Source organism: Cyrtonyx montezumae, unplaced genomic scaffold (genome assembly GCF_038088225.1).
Source record: "Cyrtonyx montezumae isolate F1298 unplaced genomic scaffold, pur_monq_1.0 scaffold_1, whole genome shotgun sequence".
Lineage (NCBI taxonomy): Eukaryota > Metazoa > Chordata > Aves > Galliformes > Odontophoridae > Cyrtonyx > Cyrtonyx montezumae.
This window is the reverse complement of record NW_027071825.1, coordinates 28,061,067-28,075,777: the sequence shown is the minus strand read 5'-3', so window position 1 is coordinate 28,075,777 and position 14,711 is coordinate 28,061,067. Positions and strand designations below refer to the sequence as shown.

Sequence of the window (14,711 nt, the reverse complement as noted above, 5' to 3'; positions counted from 1 at the left end):
ACTTTAAGTCTCTTTTCAAGCATTACCTACACTACTTTCATCTAAAGTAAAACATTTTCCCATTTCAGGGAGGCGATTATCGCTTACCTACTGATAGATCCAAAGTTCTTTAAGGCTCCAAGAATCACCTTGAAAACAGTGGTCAATTTTGTCTGCAGTTGGCCTACAGTCATGGAGTAGTTAACAAATCTGGCACTCTGCTGTAGTGGGGTATCTGAAGGGATAGGGCCCTTCATGTTGATTATGGCGACCAGCATGTTACTGCGGGAGAATTGTGAGGGGAAAAACTATGTCTGAATGTTAGAAGTTACTTAAGTAGAAATAGATCCTGTTCCCACACTGGAGCTTGGGCAGGAATGACTGATGCAGTTATTCTTAAATATATTATTCCCTTCCCAGGGTCTGGTTTGCACTGCCAGTAGGAGAAACCAATCCTTGTAATTCCTTCAGAGCATAATGGGACAGATTTGCATGAAGATCAGTTTAGTTATACTGTTGAATTATACCATTCTGCTTCAAATGATATTTGGTATTCCTTTTCAGTTCCACCAAGTATTTATGGTTCAGATGACATCTCTCAGCTGTCTGTAATTGAAGGGAGCCTGATTAGCTTAATATGTGAGTCTAGTGGCATCCCACCACCTAGTCTTACCTGGAAAAAGAGTGGTGAGTTACCATCTGTTGTTTTTTGTTGTTGTTTTTTTTTTAAATATCATGATAATTCTGATTTGCTAGTTCTTCTTTTTTTCTGTAAATATTTTAGATGGTGTGTTCTGATTTTGAGTAAAAAACTACAGCAGTAGATTATGCCGTTCTCTCTAATCAACTCTGCTTGGCTTAGGTGTCGTTATTCCTACAGTTGTGCAAGTGGGGAACAGTGCAGAGATGTCTTATCTGACTTAAAACTGGACAGTTCATACACATTAATGAAGCATGTAGTGTCTCTCTGTTTACTCAGGTATTATACAATGCAATGGGAGAGCATCAAGTCTCGTGGATCCAAGCAGTCCTGGCTGTGCATCACAGTGCAGTACTGTGGGGTAGAGCTGGGTTTGTGATCTTCTGTGCCATTTAAACATATCTTCAAAATGTCTTTTGAAATTTGCAGACACAGTGCACTGCCATGTGGTGAAAGATAATTCTTCCAGCGTGGTAGTTGTTTTGTTATTAACCAACTTTGCCTATCTGTCTGAAAGCATAGTTCAGAGTTGTTTGTGTCCACCCTTATTAATTGCAGCTTATAGAGTGAGCAGATTTCATTTTCTCCTGCAGAAATTTTTCAAAGAAAATGAGATCTGTCAGTCTCTTCTACACCTTGTCTCACCCTGCCTCTTGGCTGCTAATAAAGCATGCTATGAGGTGTTTGAACAATGTACTGCAGTGCTGAAGGATGTACATTTAAATGGTTGAAAGCAAATCTGAACCTGTCTGAAAGTCTAGAATGTAGTATAATTTTGGATGTTACTCAGGAGTCAGATTTTTCATCACTTCTGAAATGGTGAAACATTTTCTTAGGGAAATGGTAGGAAATGAAAATTCAGCTCTTAAGAGTTATCAGTGGGAGATGCATCTGTCACAGAAATTTCCCTGCAGTTAATAAAGATAGTTTGCCAAGTCTGAGTTCTCGAAGATTGAAAAGTCTACTCAGAACAGGTCTCATAATTTTGTTGAGTTGTGAGCATTCCAGTTCTGCTCAGCATTTCCTGGGCAGAAGTATACGCTCACATGCCACATGTCATGTGGTATGCAGATGGCCAGGTATGCAGACTGTATGTCCAGATATGCATCACATATCTAAAGTGTATTATAATGACTGGCCTGACTGAGATGATCATACAAGGTATGTACAGGAAGTCAGGTTTTATTGAAAATAATGAATTTGTGGTAATGTCCAAGACATTTTGGATGTATGTGAGCACTATGAGAATCACTGTGCTTTAGCTAAAATTGCTTAATGTTAAGTCAGCAATTAATATGAAAAGTCCTTAGAAGTCCTTGATGTCTAGGAATTCTAAAATGGAAACTATGCTGCTCAGTGACTTTTAAATAAGCCATTGGAGTTCATGCCACCTGAGCAAGCTCATTACTATTCTCTGCATTTTTATCTGAAAGAATGTCTCTTTCAGGCTCACCACTTGTGGCTGACCAGTCAGGAAGGGTACGGATATTATCTGGAGGCAGGCAGCTGCAGATTTCAATTGCTGAAATGTCTGATGCTGCGTCTTACGTTTGTATTGCTTCAAATGTAGCTGGAAGTGCAAAGAAAGAATACAGCTTGCAAGTATACAGTAAGTTACCATGAAGTGTTATGTTCAGAATGAGCATGTTATGCAAGTGTACAGTGAGGTTAAACTGCAATTCCAGGGTACTCAGAGCTAAGATTTGTAATTATCATTTTGTCAGTTTGTACTTAGAGTTTGACCAAGAAACTGCATCTCTTGAAAAGGCATCTGACCACAGGTGACTACAGGATGTAGCAGTAGGTAGTGCAGTGTTTCCTGTCATTGAAATGTAGTAGTGATGACAACTAGTTGAACTTAGATTTTCCAGTTTTACTGTTAATTCAGTATTTTGTTTGGGATTAAAGGTGAGGTATTTTTAAACCTTTTAAATCCCATGAAAAAGATCTCCAAAAATCTCTAAGGGTTGACAGAATTTTTAATAGTCTTTGCTATTTTGATTGTATTTTAAAATTGGCTGTAAGTTACATTTTTAAAAACATTTTTTCTTTGTGGGGTGGGGAAAGGGAAGGTTGGTTGTATTTTCTCAGTCCTGTTTGCAGTGTGTTCTTGATTGTGTTGCCAGCAGTGACCCACAATAACTGTTTCAGCCAAAACATTGATCTGTCAAACTTCTGTTCAGAAACAGGTGAAGACTCTGAAGTGTGTTGTTTTTTTTTTAACTTTTGTAGCTCGCCCAACCATACTGGACAGTGGTAGCCACTCATCAGAACTTGTTGTTGCCCAGGGAAGTGAAATTTCTCTAGAGTGCAAGGTTCGGGGTATTCCAGTGCCAGCAGTAACATGGATGAAGGATGGCCGTCCAGTGGTCAGTGGAAGGGACGTAGCAATACTTCATGATGGGCGCTTTCTTCAACTGAGAAATATCCAGGTGTCAGACACAGGGCGTTATGTCTGTGTTGCTGCCAATGTAGCAGGGCTGTCTGACAGAAAATATGATTTAAACGTTCACGGTGAGTGTGTGAAAAAATGGGGCAGATGTAACAGAAACAAAGCAGGCCTTTTAAGTCTACCTGAGGATATCCAATGAATACATGTGTATTTAAACATAGCAACTATATTTATATATATTGCACTTTCATCTGCAGATGTATTACAAAAATTCATATCCAATTTTGTTGTTCCCAAACATTTTAAAATCTCATCTCTGTCCCTGTTAATACCAATGCATCCCCCCATCTCCTAGGAATAGAAAATTAGGATATGATATAGTTTTGTGTAACATTATTTCTTGATAAGTCCAGTTTCATTTGTTTTAAAGAGTGATCTGCAGAACAGTTTCCAAAGTGGAATTACTTTTACTCCTAGCAAAGAAAACCTAAAAATAAAATTGGAGTAGTTATTTTAGTAGAGGAATTGTTCTTTCCATTAACAAAAGCATGTAATTGTCAGTTTTAATATTTTCCCTAGTGTTTCATTCAATATTGGAAATTGTAATTAATGTATAATAGAACAACTATAAACTGTTATTTTCTAGGGATCGTATTCCATTGAATGGAGGTAGTAGTACTCATAGAATTAAATTTTATTTTTTCCCGCATGGTTGCACTGAAAAAATACTTCCCAGTACAAGAGATGTCTCAGTTTTGTAGCTCCTTCCTTGCCAAGCTTATCTTTACTAGATTGACAGAATATTTGAAAATCAATCCTTTCATTTGTTTACTGTGTGACATTTCTTTCCTCTTATTTCATAGTTCCTCCGAGTATTGCTGGTGGCCTGCAGTTGCCTGAGAACCTCAGCGTTGTGGAGAAGAATCCCATCTCTCTGGTTTGTGAAGCTTCAGGAATTCCCCTGCCTTCGGTAACATGGCTCAAGAATGGATGGCCTGTCACTTCAAATGCCTCAGTGCGAATCCTCTCAGGTACAGTGAACATTTAAAGCTGCAGTTATTTTTTGAAAAGGGACTAAGGTGAAGCCTTACTACAGAAGGTAGTGTAAGCATTCCACACACAAGAAAGTTTAACTTAGTAATCCAAATTACTGAAGTGCCTGATAAACAGCTTATATAAACTAGGAAAGTCCTTACCAAATGTTACAGGTGTGAGTTGAAAGTGTGGTAACTGTTTGGTCTGTGGCATGGAATTAAACCATATTTATAGCTCTTACTGCGTGTCAGTTCTGTGTATTTCCAGAAATGTCAGATAACAACATCATGTGGAGGAACTTACAATTGGAAATGGGAAAAACAGATATTATAGGGATCTGTTTTTTTAAACTAACTTCATCTACAGAGAACTAGTACAGATGCCTTTATGAAAGGAGCAGTTGACAAGAAATGTCTGAAACAGAAAGGGCTCAGTACCTGTTCCTGTAAACCATCTTTTTTGGCAATATTGTAGGGAAGTGAGAGTACTTGACTGGCAGCTGCAAGTGTTGTTAGAGCTTTATGTTTACAGTAGGAAATGAAATTAGCAGCACTTGAGATTACAAATGGAAGATGTGTACCAAGCAGGCAATACATTTCACACTGATATCTTGTGTCTGGGGCTCAGCTTAATGGACTGAATAGAAGTAATTAAGTATTTGTCTACAACTGAGATGTACAGACAACAACTGAGATGATTCTTTGGATGTGCAACTCACAGATAGAAATCTGTTTCTAAAATCCCACTGTAACTACCAAACCATCCTATGTCATGAGCATGAGAAAACTATCAGAGAAGTAAAGAAAGTGAAAGGTAGAAGGTCAACTAAGATTGAATTTGAAGCTGGAATTTATCAGCATATTTTCTGTCTCTGGATTTTGACATTGCAGGTAGTTCTATTTTCTGCTTTTTTAATTGTGAAGCATGAAAAAAGGGGTGGGTGATTATTGTACCATACGAACCTGGCCATTTGAGTTGGTACATATTCCTTTTGGTACACAGCTGCCATCAAAAAAAAAAATAACGTCTTCTGGGCTTGATTGTCTGTCTTCTGACTTGTTGATTTCTAAACCCACACTAGTATTACCACACAGACTCCAGAGTCAGGAAGAGTAAAGGCACAAAAAAATGTTATTGTCTCTGAATGTTGGCTGTAGTGGGAAGCAGTCCAGAACTTGGTGATTTGTTTTCCAGCAAACTTTGTGTTTTTGTATAGTTCTTCAGAGAACTACACCTTGTGGTAGTGAACTGTGTCCAACATGGCTTTTGAGACTGTGTTTGTACAGCTGTTTATGGAAACAAAAAAACACTCTCTGACTAATGTTGAAGAGGTAAAATGCTCTGCCAAAGTAAGAATTCAGTGATGTTGAATGAACACATACTTGGCATTGCAGGTTATTTGAATGTGTGGGCGCACTGCTGTCAACTGTTGAGATACCATGTTGATACTTGCTTTTGAAAATGCTTCAAATAGTTCCTTTAGGAAAAATAAGTTTAATTATGCCACCACATCTGCAATTCTTTCAGAGCTAGCTCTAGGAAGGAGAGACACTTTTATTAAATTGCAGCCAAATGTGGAGAATCGTATCCTGCCTCAACATTGGAGCTCTTGGTGTGCAAGTATATGAAAATGCAGGCTGGCATCTTCTATATTTTGCATCTTACATGGCTTTATTTAGGATGTGCATGGGAGAAGGGATCAGTGTGCAATCAGAGTGCAAGATAAATCCTTCCTTGGTTGCGCAGTGCTCCCTCCAGCAGGTGTGATTTCTTGTGTGGAGGCACGTCCACCAACCAGGTTAAGCAGATTCTTAAGTACAAGGCCAGGAATGTAAATTTATGGATACCTCTGATATATTTATGTGCAGTCTGAGGGACCTGTCTATAGCAGGTTGGATTTTCTCTGCATGTTCTCTGTAAACGTGTCTCAAAAGTTTTCAGTGATTTCATGTTGGTCTGTTAACTTCCTGCAGAAATTCTTGACAGATATCTGGATGTCTCAAAGTTCACTTGAACATTAAAAAAAGGAAAAAAAGGGATGCATAAAGGTAATTTGGAAGTTACCAAACAGAAAAAATTGCATTATGAATGTTAAATGCAAATCTAAAAGTACTGAGGATTGAAGCAGAGACACAGATATGAAGGAAGCAGGAGTAAGATCAGTCAGTTTATTTTGTTTGTTCAGTAAAACAAAGCACAATAAGAAAAGAGGAGAATGTGTCTGTAAATTTTGCCAAAACATACAACGCTGAGACTAATGCAGACAACTGGGAAATGTATTGGGGAGTGTATTGAAGGGGGTTTAATAATTGTGTATTTTTGGCTTTCTCATCAGGGGGTAGAATGCTCCGTTTGACACACACAACTGTATCAGATGAAGGGCAGTATACGTGTGTAATGACCAATGCTGCAGGAGAAGTGAGGAAGGATTTTGACCTTTCTGTTTTAGGTAAGAACATGATAGTTTTGTTACAGTAGAAGAAAAAAAAAGTAAAGAAATGTCCGGTATGCTTTGCTGGTGTTTTAAAAATGAATATGTCAAAACATATACCCTTGGGGGAAAAAATGTGCATCTAATAATATGATCAGAAAATGAGGTTCAAAAGATAAGTTGCTTCAATGTGTGGATTTGCTGTATTTTTAAAATTTTTTAGAAGTTGTTAAAATTTAAGGTTCTTCAGAATTAATTAAGAATGACTGGGAGACATGTACGTTTTGGTGGTTTGTTGCTTCTTTTCTGACAAGTTCTATGTGAGTGTACCTCTGGCTTCAGTTAGGTTGATATTTCAGTCTGATGGAAGTTTGGGGATGCTGGCAGCCAGACTCACCTTCTCTTCAGATTCCTGTTGCTCGTAGCTTCAGTGTCCCTTGGATGGAGTAAACAAAGTGAATGCATTATAGAGAGAGTGAGTTTTCTATTTTTCTTCCTGGTCACGTTTGTTTTTAGCCAGGTCAGCTCCCTGCTGATTCACTACTCTACTATTATCTTCCTTTGAAGACTACAAGAATCATAGAATCATGAAGGCTTGGGTTGGAAGGGAGCCCAGGGATCATGAATTTCCAACCTCTGCCATAGACAGGGCCACCAACCTCCAGATCTGGTACTAGCCCAGGCTGCTCATGACCCCATGTCTCAAACACCTCCAGGGATGGAGCACCCACAGCCTCTCTGGGCAACCTGTTCCAGCACCTCTCCACTCTCTCTGTGAAGAACTTCCCCTTGCTATCCAATCTAAACCTTAAGCTGGTTTAAAGTTGAAAGAAAACTACAGCCTGAGAAAGCCACATTAAATTTATCTGTGAATTTCTTGCACCTCATGCTTGAAAGCAGAAGGGTATAACTACATGTGATAATACTCATGAATTAAGACCAGCACTATTGTGCAGCACTAGGTATAGAGAGTTGTGTGATGGTAGTAACCTGTCGCAACAGAGATGTGAAGGAAAATCCAGACCTCACAGGAAAATGAAACACTGGAGCTGGAATCTTGGAAACAGATCTCTGATTGGAATTGTAGAGCATGTAAAATACGTGTTGTATGAAAGCTCAGCAGGCCTTTTAGGTTGCTGATCATAACCTTTAATGTGTAATTGTGTTACATTACTTATTTTTATATTTTTTCCTCCAGAAAATACTGCTCTCTGGTTTAATAGCTGTTTATTATTTCTATCAGTAGTTACCAGGACAGATAAAAAGTGTCTTGCAGCATTATTGTATATAATTTGCCTAAAGTTTTTCTTCTTTTTCTTTTTCCTCTCCAAGATGCTTAGTGTTACCAGTTTCTGGTAACCTTCTGTATATGATAAATTATATTTGTTTCAATTTGTGTTTATTTGATGAGCTCATGGAAATGTAAGTCTGGTAGCCTGGAAGACATGGATAAACACTGAAAAACATTCATTGTTATACTGGTTTTTTTGGAGTGTTTTAGTAGTGGGGTGTTCATGAGGGTTCTGGGAATCACAGCAGGGAATTTGGTCAGAGCTGCATCATGAACTGGTAAGAGTGCCAGTACTGGCCACGTCTTCCTGCATGCAATGTTGTACTGCTGCTGCTCTCACCAAGTGTCCTGTTCATAAACCAACTTCTAGCCATCTAAAATAGCATGCTTGCCATTCCAATCATCAAGTGAGATTCTAAACATTTATTATTTTTTCTTCTTCACTCTAGTTTGTACTCTAGTGGAAGATCCAATGTAGCATATTATTTTCCACTACTGAGAATGAATTTGCATATTATCGTGATTCTTATTTATCAAAACTTTTACTTCCACGTTACAGGCCTTTATCTAGGCTAAAAGTTTGCATTTAAAAAATTATTTAGGAGTAATGTATGGGTGTGTAGTCCAGCAGTTCTGTTATAACGCTTTCCAGAATCTCTTGGAGATGGGGGTGCTTTCTTTAATTATAGGCCTCCATTTAACTGCATAGTACTTAATGTCTACTTCATTTCTAGTGCCATCTTCCTTTGTCTTGAATCTACAAATGCTTCTACTTTGAAAGAAATAGTAGATCTGAAGGTCTGTAGGTCTGAGAGACTGCCTCCCAGGTCTGACAGTCTGTCCTCCCTCATCCAGTAATACATTAGTCCATGTATTCCTAGTGATCAGGATTCTTTGGAAACATGTCATAAAGTGGTCAGTCATACAGTAAGAGTTTTCTTTTTCACAGTTAACTGTTTGGGGTGTGGGTAGATGTTTTTATTATATGGTTTTATCTTTTATTTTCTCAGAGAAACATGTTTTATACTGCAGCAGGATGCCTTTAGATCCAAGTAATGTGTTCAACTGACTGTATTTGAATCAAACATATTTATGCCTTTATTCATCGAATTTTTGGTAATCTGTTGCATTGCTTTGAGTATACTGGTAAGTAAAAAAACATGTGATGTGTGAGTAGACAAGCTTGTCCTGTCCAATATTTTTTTAATCAATTAGTTCCTTAGAGTTCTAGATGAATGCTTTCAATTAATACTGGGAAACAAACAACTCTTAAACTTAAGCACTGAAGTGCTTAATGAGCAATGAATCACTGCTGCTTAGTGTAAGTGAAAGAATTTGCTTATGAACTAATAAAACCTACTGGTGCATAAAATCAAACCTAGCCTTATTGTCAGTACAAGTGTTTATCACCACTGCCCTGCTGACCATACTCAGATATACTGGAATACACATTAGCACCCTGAATCTCTCTCTAACTATCAAGGCAGGAGACAGCAAGGTGAATCCTTTCAGGGTTCATTGTCCTCTCTTGTCCTTTTGATGGACAGGTATGCTGGGGGGTGCAGAACAGAGGTATAACTGTTGTCCTAGCTGGCTACTAGACTGTCTCACATCTGCACTTGTTTCTGGTAGAGCCATTTGTTGATTTACATCTTTAAGAGAAGAATACCCTAACACATAGAGCATGAATAGAACTTCACTGTGTTTAAATTGTAAATAATACTTGCTGATGTTGTCTCCTTATCTGATTCCAGTGCCTCCAGAGATTGTTGGTGAAAATAAACAGGAAGATGTGAAAGTGAAAGAAAAGAACAGTGTAACCCTAACATGCGAAGTGATAGGTAAAAGTATACAATATTATATTACAATTACTTACTTGTACTCATCCTGCAGTCACAGTTTTCATTGGTTCTGACCAGGGTGTTTTGAATACAATTTTCACTTGAGTGGAATTTCTAAATTTCAGGTTCAGCCTTCATGTGTTTGACAGGAGTACTCACATCTTGTTGTAAGCATTGCATCAAATGAAAACAAGAGATGCTATGTATTTCTCATCTAAAGCCCCATGGAATTTAAGAGGGGGTATATATTACCTCAGGAGGATCAAGGGCTGTGGAATATGTGTTCCAGAATATCTCCCTAAGGAATATACTTTAAAAACGCGTCCAGAACTGTATTTTTCTGTTATTCAGAAACCTTGGAATATTCTTGAAGCTATGCAGCAGCTAATACTTGCATTTTTTTATTCCATTAAGGGAATCCAGTACCACAGATCACCTGGATAAAGGATGGGCAACCCCTAATGGAGGACAAAGATCACAAGTTTCTGTCCAGAGGACGTTTCCTGCAAATTACGAGTGCTCAAGTCTCAGACACAGGAAGATACACATGTGTTGCATCTAATACAGCTGGAGATAAGAGCAAAAGTTACACTCTTAATGTACTTGGTAAGACAGCTAAACTGGCTCTTGCAGAAAAAATGTTTATTTCAGAAAATATAATAACCTTGAGATTGTGTAGTCTTTTAATTAAATTAGTTGCCTGACTGATTAAAGTTTAATGGCTAAGTAAGCGATAAATAACCATAGGTAAATAGAAACAGTAGTTCTCTTCTTTAACCAACATAGAGCTAGAACATGCAGAGCTATAAGACGTTATCTTTATGGAATGAAGCTTACTGTGATTCAAGGAAGGAGTATATGAAGACTACTTGTCAGTTGTTATCTTTTCGTAAAAGCTGCAACCATCTGCAGTTTGCTTTCTTTCGTGACAGTTATTGTATAACAAAATGCAAACTATAGCCAGTTTGTTACCCTCAGTTCTGGAGCACATCCCTACCAGTTCTGCTGCTCAGAGGATCATCTCGCAGTGACTGCCAGTTGCTGTGCAAGAAGTGACTGGCTTCCTGGTGACTTGTGTTTGATGAGAGCTAGGGGTGGATGGATTCCACTAACATGGGCTGACTTTAGGACAAAACACGAAACCAAATGCATGTTGCCTGGTCCTGGGTTTCACTGCACCTAATAGGAACACCTCCCAGCCACCTGAGGCTGAAAGCAGATTGCTAGACTGAACAGAAAAACGGCTTTTCAGAGGGATCCTTCCTCTGGTTAATGATTTTGTTGCTCCTAGTTTCTCCAACCATTGTGGGTGCAGATAGCCATGGAAGTGCAGAAGAGGTCGCTGTTATCCTCAGCAGCCCAACATCTCTGGTTTGTGAGGCTTATTCGTATCCTCCAGCTACAATAACTTGGCTGAAAGGTGGTAATCTTTTAGAATCAAACAGAAATATCCGCATTTTACCAGGTAACTTTTGTTTGTTATTGTTGATAAATAACATAATTTAAATTCTTCTATTGTTTACTTACTGTCACAGAATTTTTTTGATAAATCAAAGGATGTATTTCTATGAAGTGCAATGTTTGCACTGTTTTTACACTTCCAATTCCATTCTTTTAATTGTTGAACAATTCTCATTACTTTATATTTTATGTGTATTCAGGTATTCATCCTGTTGTTCTGTAGAGATAAATGATAGCAAGCAAGTTCATTGGAGTTACTAATGAGTGTAAATAACTTGAAATTAAGTGTGAAATGTACTAGAGGGACCGAGTGGAAAACAACAAAGCTAGTGAAAAAGAATAAGTGTCGGTTTTTTTTCCTATGTATTTAGTGGTTTTCCATTTCTAATTTGTGGAATAACTGTTACCTGATGTATTTAGGAAGTGGAGGAAAGAAAAAATCTAGAAGTTTTTTGGAAAAATCAGTTTTTAACAATTTTTCCAAAAGCCCATAAGCAACAGGAGTTGTGATCCAAAGCTCTCCTGGAGATCATGCACTCATAATTTGTTGTGGAGCAGAATTGAGAACAAAGGATTGGAAATATGCTGCAAAATCTTTTAAATAATAGGCCAGCAAGAATGTAGCTTAGATGCTATTAAGGAGTGATCTTCTTTGGCAGGTGGTCGGACCCTGCAGATTCTAAGTGCTCAGAAGCACAATGCTGCCAGATACACCTGCATAGCCACAAATGAGGCTGGAGAAACTTCGAAACACTATGAAGTGAAAGTCTACAGTAAGGAAATGCTTCCAATGTTAATGGCTTTTTCCATTATTTTCACTGTGTTACCTGTCCTGGTGTGCAAAAGGATTTCTCTCAGTTATTTTATTAAACGTCTCCATTTGATCATGACACTGCTTTAGGACAAGGCACTGGAAAATGTAGCTGTTTTATCTTTTACAAGTGCTGTTCTTGGGCCAAAAATCTGCATACTATCCAGGGGAAGACATTTAAGAAAAGCACTTCAGTTTCTTTTGAGATGTTTTTGGTTATGATTATGGTTATGGTTAATCAGACAAATGCTGCGCAACAAGAAGTGTGAGCAGGGAATCTGAATACTAAAAATGTTCTAGAAAAAAAAAATGTAGGGGACCCCTAAATTCTAATGGAAAACTTTGAGTAAGATAAAGCAGGAGTAATCATGGCATCTGTGCCTGACATTCTGTTTTAATGCTTAAGCTTTTCATTATGGGCTCTGTCAGGCATGGCTTCTCATCTCTCTCTCTTTCGAGTTTGCTAACTCTTCAGTTTGAATCGGAGTTTGATTTTCACCCTTACAGTACTGATATTTTAATTAAGGGAATTTCTTAATAAGGCCTGACTGGACTTGGAATAAAGAGATTATAATTCATAATTGAAGTCTGACTATATAGCAACGTAACCTCCACACCCAGCTCCCTGCCAATGCCATTTCAGCTGTCAGTTATTATGGTACTGTAAGCATTAGAGAGAATTTAATACTTCGAACTGAAAAAGAAAAAAAAGGATGGAAAATGCTTTGAAAAGCATTTACAGTAAATTAAAAGATATTTTGAGATGAGGATGGGGGGTTGCTTAAGAATTTTGAAATGTTCTGTTTTCATTCTGATTCAGAAAGAAACAAGATTTTGCAACACTGGGGTTTCAGTGGAATGGAGATGTTGAGTTTTAACCACCTACTCTTGAGTGTGGACTTCAGTTCAAACACATGTTTCTGAAAACATTAGTTTCCATTAAAGTGCTTTATAATGCCTGCAGTGCACTAAGCTTTGTAGAACTCAAGCCAAACATGTATGAAAGCACTGTGGCTAGGTAAGGCTCTGGTAACTTTGCATGTCAAAAAATGTTGAATATGGCTGAATTGTCTTAGCTCAGCTGTGGGAAAGAGACACATTACAAGGGAACGCACTTGCTTTCCTCAAATTATTGTCTGTCTTTTCTCATTGCCCAGTTAATTTTGAAGTGCTATGTAAGGCAGACCCTTCCTAAGGGGGTCTCTTTTCCTCCCTGTTTCCGTGCAGTTCCACCCACCATTAACAGAGGGGATATCCCAGGGATGGGCCTCTCCCCTAAGGAAATGAAGATCAAAATCAACCACAGCCTTACTCTGGAGTGTGAAGCACATGCCGTTCCTGCTGCTGTGATCAGCTGGTACAAGGATGGACAGGCCAGTCACAACCTTATTTGATACTAGTGGGTGGCTTTCCTACAGAAAAAGCTATGGTTTTATGATCACCGTTAGTGAACGTTTATAATAAATGCTCACTTGCACTGCTGCAGTCAGCAGGAATTAATCTTCTCTCTGTTCCTGCTGGAATCACACCTCACATTTTGTTTGCTGTTGGCCAGATCTCTGCAAATGGTCACTTGTATTTCAGGGTGCTTGGCAGTGCAATGGAAACAACAGAACTGGTGTTCCTAGGGTGTGTTGCTGGCTTGCGTTTTAATGAGTGAGCACCCTGCCCAAAACCAGCACCCTCTGGCATTTCCACATGCTGCTTTGCTCTAGTTTGGGTTCCCAAGGCCTTGTTGCAGAGCAGCCCTGCACTTGCTTCCTCATAGTGCAGCCCTTGTTGCAGTTTCCCACTGAGTGCTGACAGGGTTCCTGGAGTTCCTGCCACATGCGGCCTTCTCAGTGGCCTCACCTTGGGCAAGGAGCAGTTTTAGGGCCTGCTGTAATTGACTGTAATTAACAGGAACAGTGCCACTCTTCTGTAAGGAAGGAGAACGGAGCAGCTCTTGTCTTTTGTCAGGCCCTTGTGTGGCAGGTGGCTGCAGCTCTGCAGTGGGACAAGCTCTCTGGATTTGTTGAGCATGAGGAAACAACCCAGTGTCACAGGAAAGGCTGCATGTGCACTCTGCCTAGTCTGAGCATCTGCTGGAATTCTCAGCTCTCCTTAGGTGTGCTATTTCTGTTGCCAATGAGGGCTGAAAGTGCCCCAAAAAGGACAGAGGCCATAAGCAGTTTGCTGCTGTCACCAAAGCAATGGATCCTCCGGCAGCTTTTCCTAAGATCACCCTGGGCTTTCACTCACATCTGTGGACTGAATTGTCATTGGTAGGCAATATATTTTGAGCTAACTCCCTAGCACATTCCATTTTCATTACTGAGAGGTACAGGCTATATTGCTGCAGTCCTTGCAGTCATGGGGGATGTAACTTGTGGGGACAGGACCACTGATCACGTGTGTATTTTTGCATTGCTGCAGCATGAGTTTTATGTTCATGCTGTGTCCCCAGTGGGCAGCAGGTCTTCATGGTCACGTGAATGTAAGACAAGCTAGGTCAGGCTGTAGAACTCACAGAAACCTGTTTTCCATCCTCCTGTAGGAGGGGCAGATGAGAAGACAGCTGGGCTTGCTGCTGTCAGGCAGAGCAAAAGTATTTCTTACTCTGCACTACCTGTAGCCAGAGGTGCCATTGCAGGAGCTTGAGACTGTGCCCTAAGCAGCTGCTTTCTTTGCGTGTATTGAAATTGGGCCTTGCTGGCAGCATTAACAGGAACTGATATTCTGATGTTAGTGTTGTTAAAGCAGAGGGAATGTCAAAAATAATGTTCTTCCT

At 39.2% G+C, this 14,711-nt stretch overlaps 1 protein-coding gene across 1 annotated transcript in view; it reads left to right on the top strand.

The window, feature by feature from the left end:
• HMCN1 (hemicentin 1) overlaps positions 1-14,711 on the top strand; it is a 185,926-nt gene that overhangs the window by 116,294 nt on the left and 54,921 nt on the right. Inside the window, exons 43-52 of the mRNA XM_065745659.1 lie at positions 544-666; positions 2,127-2,288; positions 2,912-3,193; positions 3,935-4,102; positions 6,442-6,555; positions 9,583-9,669; positions 10,084-10,275; positions 10,961-11,134; positions 11,790-11,903; positions 13,169-13,314. Coding sequence (XP_065601731.1) covers positions 544-666; positions 2,127-2,288; positions 2,912-3,193; positions 3,935-4,102; positions 6,442-6,555; positions 9,583-9,669; positions 10,084-10,275; positions 10,961-11,134; positions 11,790-11,903; positions 13,169-13,314 — 1,562 coding nt within the window. The remainder of the gene's footprint in view (positions 1-543; positions 667-2,126; positions 2,289-2,911; positions 3,194-3,934; positions 4,103-6,441; positions 6,556-9,582; positions 9,670-10,083; positions 10,276-10,960; positions 11,135-11,789; positions 11,904-13,168; positions 13,315-14,711) is intronic.